Below are 10010 nucleotides of genomic sequence, written 5' to 3'. Positions count from 1 at the left end.
CGCAAAATTTCATAAAAACGTCCTTATATTTTGCCAGAAAACTACTATCAAAAGTGTTTTTCCCAGCGATTTTATTTTTTAAACAAAAAGTTGAAATATTTCTAGATTTAGTTAAGTGTGAATTATAGTCCTGTTAAAAATGTATTAGAAATTACAGTTCTTTGTTTCTGACCTACATTCAATGGTTTATATAGGGGCATTCAAAAACACAAAACACAAGGATATTTTGCTAAATAAGCAATTATCAAACAAATCTTTAATTACATTATTCCTTTTGGGCTACATTGATATTGTTTTTAATAAAATATCAAATATTCCTCACATTCGATGTGCCGCCTATTAATACAATACTGCCTGGTTTTTCGGTGGACTGCCTCTTAAATATTTTCCCATGCATTAACCACTTTTATATTTTGTGTATAAATTTGTTGGCTAAAAATCTTTGTCCAGTGTTAAATTCGTGTTGGTTAATGCGTGGGAACAGTATTCATTTTTTATAAATAGTAAGTCCGGAAATGAAAATGTCACGGTAGCGTTCATGATCACTGTATTTACGTACGAAACGAATAATATAAATAGCTGTTTTAAAATGTGAACACAAACAAATTCAAACAGGATAAAATCCACATCTGTTCATAAGTTAAAAATATATAAAGATGATATTTTTAGCATATTTTATAATTATTTTTCTTTAGTTTATAAGATCCATTAAAATTTAGAATAAACCATTCCATTGTCGGGAATTTCATTGTTTGCATGGTTCAGAATGCACTACGTACAGCGTTATCATTCCTTAATATATGTGCATTTGATTGTGACCTGATAAATAATAAATAAATCTTTTAAATAATTTTTTTATGTTATCATGCATTTTTTTCAAAAGTACATAGACAGTACATATGACATATTACATATGTGATGGTAGTCCTAATGGTTGTTAAAAAAAAAAAAGTCATGATGTGTCTCGAATTATTCCGCATTTCCGAATTTACCTTACCACTGTATACTTTGCACAGCTCACACTTGAGAAAACTCAACAGTCATTAGCAACTATTACAAACAAAAATAAAAAGATAAATAATCTTATAAATGCCGGTTTAATCAATAAATTCGGGATTTGATTTTTGAACTTGCTATCCTTACCGAAGAATTATCCGTTTAAGAGGCTTATATGACAAATTCTCGTCGATGTCGAGGTTTGTTGATGTACGAAACAGGACATATTATAGAACGACAATTTCATCATAAGCTTCAAAAAGCATTATATTTGTTAATTGTTTTTTTAATTACACTGCAAAAAATGAATAAAAAAGACCATATTTATGTAGCCCTCTACAGTTTGGGGTATTTCGAATCACATGTGTACAATATGAGCACTGTGCACACAAGTTTATATGTCAGATATTCTGTAACATTAGTTTTGTTCAAATGCCTGGGTTGTAAACTATACCATCAAACACTTAAATAATACACGTTTAAATTAGATCCACCACATCATAATGCTCGAATCTAGAAGGGGCTCTGAGCCCCCCCCCCCCCCCCCCCCCCCCACCTCCGTTGAATTTTCAGCGTTATAAAGTTTCTATGTAAAGTAGCGAAAAATTAACCTAGGAAAATACCCCCTCCCCTAAGGAAACAATGACCCCTTGTAACAAGGTAAGAGGAGTCATGTATCTGAAGAAAATTGAAGTAGGAAAGTACCCTCTCATAACCAACCCCCCCCCCCCCCCCCACGAAATGGGTTTTCCATGTATCTTCTGTCAAGTCCTTAGAATGTCTTGAGGTAATTTTCGAGGAATAAAATGAATAGTTTACAATAAAGAGGCTCGACGACGGACGTCTGAAACGATTTATTAGAAAAGAAAAAAAAACCTCTCAATGCGAACTATATTTCATGTTAAAGAAGATTAATGATTGATAATTTAATAAAATTCGAGCTTGAAGTGGAGGGTGCCTGAAATTGAGCTACGAACCTTGTGGAAAGAGAAATTGGGGGTGGGGTGCTCTATATACGAAACAAGTACCTGAATTACCAGAATTAAATTCTTTGATTCATCATAACGATTAAAGATATGTGAAATATCTTAATTTTTAAGATATGATTTAATATAAAAATATACTCAGATCACAAAGTTTGTACACCTGCAAGTATCTAAAAATAATGATTAAATATCCCCTATATTTCTAAGTGTATTTTTTCGTCTTTCCTTTCAAATGGAGTAGCACACTGACAATCTCAGTTTGACAACGATTTCTTCCCGATTCTTTCGACCGGTCTCTATTTTTTAGCTTCACTTCTTCACATACTTAAAAAAACCGCTTCTGTCTTTTAAATATACTGAGGACCGGAAAACATTTCAATGTATACTATTTACCGTCGCAAGCCATGGGTTTTGTGTCTATTTTATTTCCAAGGTGAAAAAGAATAGACACGAAACCCATGGCATGATACGATGTAGATATATATTAATCAAGTGTTTCTAAATTGGAGTGAATTCAAGTTCGGAACATTTGAGCATAGTCCAGTGCGCCGCCTGTGCCAACACAGCCGCCATCTTTCAGCAAGTCGGTGCGTTTAAAACATTGGAAGAAGGGGGGGAGGGTTAGGATCGATCGTTATGCAACATAAAAAAGGGCCTGGGGAACGGCTTTTGGAAAAATTCCATACTAAATCAACAGCAGAAAAGTAGTCTCGAAAAAAGGGGGGCAGTACCACGGGCTTGCTAACAATATAGAATAGGTGTTTATTCCTATGGCGTGTTCCATTACCTGAAAGTTTTATTTCATGCAAATAATTGACGTGTGTGTAAGATTGACTTTCGAGTAGTGTGTGCATAGTATTTATTTATTCAAAAAAGAAAAAAAAAGAATAAATAAAGAAAAGTAATTATATTGAAAACATGAAAAATAAATTATTAAAAATAAGAATTTAAAAAATATTTGAAAATAATTGACGTACCACGGGTAAACTCCGTTAGTGTCGCTAAATTAAGTACTGGTTAGAGTTGAGTAATCTTTTAAATATGTCAGCGGGTTCACAGGTGCGTGAAAGTCAGTCAAAATATCGGGTCTCAGTAGCTCAGTGGTTAGAACGCTGGCACGGTACGCCAGAGACCCTGGGTTCGATTCCCGGTTGGACTTGATTTTTCACCACCTGTGAATCGAAATAATTAAAAGTTGGAAACGGCGGACCACCTCGACGTGTTGTGGATAAATCGTAGTCCAACGGAGGAATGAATGTTGACTGTTTTTGAAATTCTGTTATTTGTATCATCTATGTTAAAGTTGTCTTTCTGATATGCGTTTATTAATTTCAAGTATTATAGCTACCATCATTTATTATTCTCCGCTATCCCTAACCTTAATTTTTTGTGATTTATATGTAATCAGTAAAGAATGAGAACAAATATGTATACATATACGTAACAAACAAGTTTAATACTAATTACGAATAGAGTTTTTTTTCTGACATGAAGTAATCACATCACATTGAGTAAATAATGCAATGAAATTAAAATTTAAACTTTATAGTTAAAATTAAAAAAGAAATTAATTATAGAAAATTTAAAAAAAAAACAATGTACAGGATGTACATAGGTATATAGGTAACGGTGTATTTAATGAAATATTGAGATCAAAAGAGAGAGAGAGAGAGAGAGAGAGAGAGAGAGAGAGAGAGAGAGAGAGAGAGAGAGAGAGAGAGAAAGAGAGAGAGAGAGAGAGAGAGAGCAATAAGAAAAAAGTAACTCGAGCGCTCCCAGAAAATTTTTAAATAATGAGTAGTTGTTTTATGTCTATTGCAGGCAGTCGATATGCATTACGCATGCAAAATCCTGTCATCCCCACCCCCATCTCTGACATGGCCCAAATGACAAAATGTAAACTTAATTGCAAATGAAATTCTTAAAAATATCTTTGAATGGATTGATTTTTATTTACCAGACAATCTTACATCATTTTTATACATATAGAACTTTATAGGACGCAAGAGAGACGTGTACGTCATTGACGTCGTCTAGCAAAACGAACGTCGGAACTGACGTTAGTATCGCTTAAGCACTTCTTTTTATCATTATTTGCGATGTATTACATGCAATCAGATATAAGCAAGTCATATATTGTTAGAAAGATAAAGTTCTCAACTTTTGAGTCAGGTAAATATCAATATATTTCAAGGTTCGGCGAAAATCGACCAATAACGTACCTTGTTCTTCGTAATCATTGTTATAGGTTGCAAGATATTTCAACAGAGACCATAAGACAATCCAGAAACTTGTCCAAAAATTCAACGGAACAGGAAGTGTGACGGATTTACGATGACGACTCAAATGACGCGTTACGACCCGTCAACAAGACCGGTACATATCAGTTACCCATTTGCGGCAGCTTGACAGCACGAGCAACTGCAAGGCGTACACATGGAGGGCCCCTCAGTGACCAGACGGTAAGGAACAGGCTCAAGGAGGCAGGACTAAGGGCAAGAAGGCCTTATGTAGGGTTGGTGCTGTCTGCAAGACATAGGCAACAGCGTTTAGCATGGGCAAGACGTCATCTGAGGTTTACACGTGCGGTCTGGGGTCAGGTGCTTTTTACAGACGAGTCCAGATTCAATCTAAGAAGATCAGATGGTCGTACCCGCGTCTACCGGAGAAGAGGTGAGCGTTACACAGATGCATGCATTGGGGAACGAGGACAGTTTGGAGGAGGATCTGTCATGGTTTGGGCGGGGATATCTTTGCACACGAAAACACAGATTGTACCAATCCATCAGAACCTAAATGCTGTGAGGTATCAGAATCTTGTATTCCAGCCATCAACCATACCTCACATCCAGGCAAATCGTGGAATGATTCTAATGCAGGATAATGCAACTCCCCATACAGCAAGAACGACCCAACAGATGCTACATCATCACAACATCAGGGTACTTAACTGGCCCCCATGCAGTCCCGATCTCAATCTAATTGAACATGTTTGGGACGAAATTGACAGAAGAATTAGACAACTTCCGCAGCCACAGAATTTAGCAGAGCTTGAACAAGATGTAGTGAACACCTGGAATAACCTTCCACAGAGGTTTTTGCACAATGATGTAAATTCTATGAGGAGTAGATGTCAAGTAGTTATTCGAGCTAATGGGGAACACACACGTTATTAATTGACACTTTTATTTTGTATAGTACTTATTGTTTTGTGTTATCTAATTAAACGATGCAAAAGACAATGATAAAGAAAATTATTTTTCTACTCAATGAGAGGTTATTCTTAATGTCAAACAAAACTCCAGTTGAAATAAAATGATACTGAAACAGTGAGTGACGAAAACCCAGATGGGGACTGAGAAATTTTGACTAGTATATATATATATATATATATATATATATATATATATATTATATTATATTATATTATATATATATATATATATATATATATATATATATATATATATATATATATATATATATGATAGCCATTAACCTGAATTTGCCGTAGTATGTTGCGTGAGAACTAACCATAAAAGAACTTTGAAACAATACTATCTTATTTAATACATTTAAAGTCGTTTGACATTAAATTTAAAAAGATCAGGATCAAATATGCGAGGTCAGAAAATATAACTTTTTTTTGCTAAATAACTGAACTTATATACAATTCAAAGATTTATAATGAAGAATTCTGTTTTGTAGGTGCATCACTTTTTTAAAAAAATTGGAAAAAGGGGGACACAAGGTTACGTTTTCCTTTGAGAGGGCACTACAGAACAAAAATTCCTTGACAAGCAAAAAAATCATACTTTAATATTGAGGGGACATATCAATTAAGTGGCTTTGATTTCTATAGAATACTGTATATCGCCAAAATTATTAGGAGGGTATGGCCTTTGTACCCCGTCCCGGTTCCTTCAGGCCTAGAATGGGTATGGTGTAAAAAAATTAATATAACCATACACCAAAATTCTTTTTTTTTGTGGTGGAAGCAGACAGAAATAAAAAATAATATTCTTAGGAAAGTATTCATCTGTCGGAGGAAAATGATATGACAAATATTTAATTTTTTTTTTAGAAAAAGAAGGGATCAAAGGTTCGTGAAATGCCCCTTATTTTTTGTCAGAGGTCGATGTGGAAAACTTTTGTTTTAGATAAATAGTCTCGACGCCCTCTCTCACATTCCTGGATCATCAAAAGGGTATTTAATAAATAAACAAAGTAATAACTTTTCAGAGATGACTGATGCTGCAGCGTTGCAAAACTAGTTACATAGTTATATACTATAAGAGGCTTATTTTCTCTAGTACTAGTATTTGCCAAAAAGGCTGACAAGATAAATATTTAAATTTGTTTTACACTTAATACTTTTAAATTTTATGATATGCGCTATCGCGCTATCAGGTTTCAACACAAATCGAAACTACCACAATGCATTGCCTTGATAAACGCCCTTTGAAAAATGATGGCGACATATGTAGGGAAAGAGAATCTAATGTTCTACAGTTGTCCAATTTGTTTGGAAAAGATAATTAGACCAAAAAGCTTACTTTGTTTACATACTTTTTGTGAAAAATGCCTGCAGACGTATATATCTAGGGCTTCCGTGGGGAAAGATCCAGAAAAGTTCGACTTTGAGTGTCCTGTATGCCGTCGTGTCACAAGTCGACCAGACGAAACGATTGCCGTGGATGAATGGGCAAAGCATTTTCCCACCAACATACTAGTGAATTCATTGACGAATTTAGGTGAAGAAAAGAGTGAGGATAAATGCTGTGCCATTTGTTTACGGGATAACAAAAAACGTAAGGCGGAGTCCTGGTGCAATGACTGTGCAGAGGCTATATGTACTTCCTGTAAACACCTTCATCAAATTGTCGGTAGTCTACAAAAACACAAAATCTCAGCATTGCGTTTTGATGACAAGGATGACAAACCAAAATTTCCGGAACTGGATGAACCCTGTCATTTACATCAAGGTAAATATGTTGAAGTCTTTTGCTTAGATCATGAAGCCCTTTGTTGCAGTGTTTGCTTTGCAACACAACATAGACACTGTGAACACGTGGAAGCCTTGGATGAAGTTTCTAAAAATATGTCAAAATTAGCTATTAAAGGTATTATAGATGTTCTTTCTAAAATATCAGTGATAACAGAAGAAAGCATTAAATTCAAAGAAAAGGATATAATTTGCAAAAGCGCAAAACGGGAGGAAATTATGAAAAATGTTTCTACAGAAATTTCAAATATTAAAATAGAACTTGATGAACTGCAGAGACAGTTTGAAAAAGGCCTACAGAAAAAGCACGAAGATATCGAGGAAAAGCTGACACAATGTGTTTTGGACATGAAGCAATACCTTTTGACTATTAAGAATGGAAAAATCCTTCTTTCTGCAGTTGAGCAGACAGGCTCCAGTAAGCGAACATTTCTTTCTGCAGTGAAAACAATAAGAGATGTAGAAGAACAGTTTGAACATTACAAAACCAGAAACGCAGAAGACGTAGAGTATGATTATGAACATGATCACACAACCATTCTAAAACAGATTTGTGAACACAATAAAATAGATGACGTGGAACTGCTTACAAGGCCATCAGGAATTATATGGAATTTGTGTAAGCATTTGTCCTCATTAAATATCTTTAACACTGTGCAAAAGGAAGATACTTCAAAAGTGTTCGGGACTTCTTCAAACTCTACGTCACTGACAGCAGTGAGAAAATCTGAATTTAAATTATCTTCACCTGCACGCCTTGGCATTTTCCTGAATGATGAAACACTGGTAATGGTTTTGTCCTCAAACACTGTTCTATGCTGCAATGCTATCGACGGGGCAACAAATCCTTGTAATCCTCCTTTTGAAGTAACAGGAATATCCTTCTTGAGCGTTGGACCAACCAATGATACCCTGTACATCAGCTGCCTGACCAAAATCCGAAAAATGAAGATAAGCAAGAAAAAAAATACTATCAGTGCTTCTTGTGTTGGAGAGTTGGATTTAAAACAAGACTTTGACGTTTTTTGCGTAGACAATGACGAGAGCACAGTAATAACAGCATCCAAAGTTCAGGTAACTATCTATAAAATCTTACCTGTTTTATCAGCTACTCACACCTTTGCCTTTCAAAGTCCAACAACTGGTCCCATATTAACCTTGTCAAAATCAGGAGACCGGTTTGCTATACTGAGTGCAAATGAAGAAGTAGTTTGTTATTCCCTCACTGGGGAAGAAAGATTTAGGTATCAAAACCAAGATATGAAGAGCCCTCGATGTTTGTCATTCGATCCACTTAATAACATTTATGCAGTGTATTGGAAAAATGTGAGCTGCCAATACTTTTATGCTCAATGTCAATGTATGAACCAACGGTATGGTTATGGTTATAAAATGCACGATTATAGAATTAGTTCCGAATGGAATCCTGATTCATTTTCTGTATCGGAACATGGTGCTCTCCACAACAGATGTAACAATTATGTTCGAAGTCATTGTCAACTGTGTGGACAACCAGCAAATAAACATTTAGAAAATGGCGGACTTTTCCAAATTCTGCCCGATGGAAGTACTAGTCGATGTCTTATCATGGACTATCCTGGAGCCATTTTTATGTCTTTCAATCAATCATATAAAGAATTTTTTATTTCTGATGGAAAGAAGTATACCATCTACAAGTTGAATTGCTGAGTTAAAAAAACAAAACTTTTATGTGTCATAAAAGTATTACTGAATGTTTGTTAATATTAATTATAGCGAGTTTAAGTTTAGTTTATTAAAGTCAAGAGACATACATCTCATAGACAGTATTTACAATTATGATTATCATATACATTTTATTACATATGATGATATATCTATATATTTCACAAAGATTACACATTCTATTTTATTTCTCACAATTGTTATATCTTTCTTGTTCAAACATTAAGCTATATAGCAGATAGTCTTAATCTGGTAATTGGTACTTTATATCTTAAACGTATTGATTTACGTAAGTAATTTTAGAGGGTAAAATTATCAACAAGGTGTTGGTAAATGAGACATTTTGCTGATTAACCTAAATCTGACATTCTGTTTTGCATATATTCATCAAACATTTCTTGATGTACAATATTAATTATATTACTGCTTATACAATTACTATCATACAGTCCTGCTAAACACAGTCTATGAAATTCACTTTTAATATTTACAATCTATTCATCATTATTTTCTATTCTTTCTTGGAGACATGTCTTAAGAATCAATTATCATTATTTCTTAGGTTTAGCCAGTATTTAAGGATTTTCTTCTTTTTTTTCAAACAACATACCAAGGTAAATAAACTCATCAACTTTTACAGTATTCCCATCATGATGTTACTGAAATTTTCTTTTCTGGAGTTTCATGTTTACTGAACAAATGCTTCAAGCGACCGATCTAATATCCTAAAGTAGGTAATCATATATGTGTTACATTTACGATGATAATAATATGTCTGAGCTATGGAAGAATCTTTAAATTAATTTAATAGACAAAGAATCAATCCGACTGAAAACAAATACATGTAATGAACCATGACGAAATGCCAACAATATATAACTATTATTGGCTTCAATGCTCAGAATTACCCAAATAAAAGACCCACAAAACAGACAATTAATTTTGTTCGACATGTTTGAATGCATAAGCGCTATATTATAATATGAAAGCTGTCTGCCGATAGAATGTCACGTTAATTTTTGACGCCTCGATGGAGTACCTAACGGGTAGTGAATGTCATTTACCACAGAAAAGTTTATGAAAAAACTTCTCGATCAGAATTTTCAGCTTCACTTGCATTAGAGATCTTTAAAAAGGAATCTAACATAACCTATACTTAATTTTTATGCATTCAAATAGTACTAAGCGATTGCTGACGGTTTTCCTGTTTGTATAATTAGTTAATTTGCAGTGGGTTTTTTCTTGGTGTAAGGCATTGGGTCATTGACACAATTTTGCTGCATTTTTTAAAAAATGAAATCTTTTGTCAACTGAACTAG

General features: G+C 34.2%; 1 protein-coding gene across 1 annotated transcript; it reads left to right on the top strand.

Annotated features, from left to right (window-relative positions):
• Positions 1-6453: 6453 nt before the first annotated feature.
• On the top strand, positions 6454-8676 carry LOC133174622 (uncharacterized). The gene has a single exon (XM_061309722.1). It carries the CDS (start codon positions 6454-6456, stop codon positions 8674-8676), a length of 2223 nt encoding a protein of 740 aa, XP_061165706.1.
• The last annotated feature ends 1334 nt before the right edge of the window (positions 8677-10010 follow it).

Source organism: Saccostrea echinata, unplaced genomic scaffold (assembly GCF_033153115.1).
Source record: "Saccostrea echinata isolate AGI-Se365-2 ecotype Australia unplaced genomic scaffold, CSIRO_AGI_Sech_v1 ptg000058l, whole genome shotgun sequence".
NCBI lineage: Eukaryota > Metazoa > Mollusca > Bivalvia > Ostreida > Ostreidae > Saccostrea > Saccostrea echinata.
Note: the sequence above shows the minus strand (reverse complement) of the source record. Positions and strands in the feature narration are given on the sequence as shown.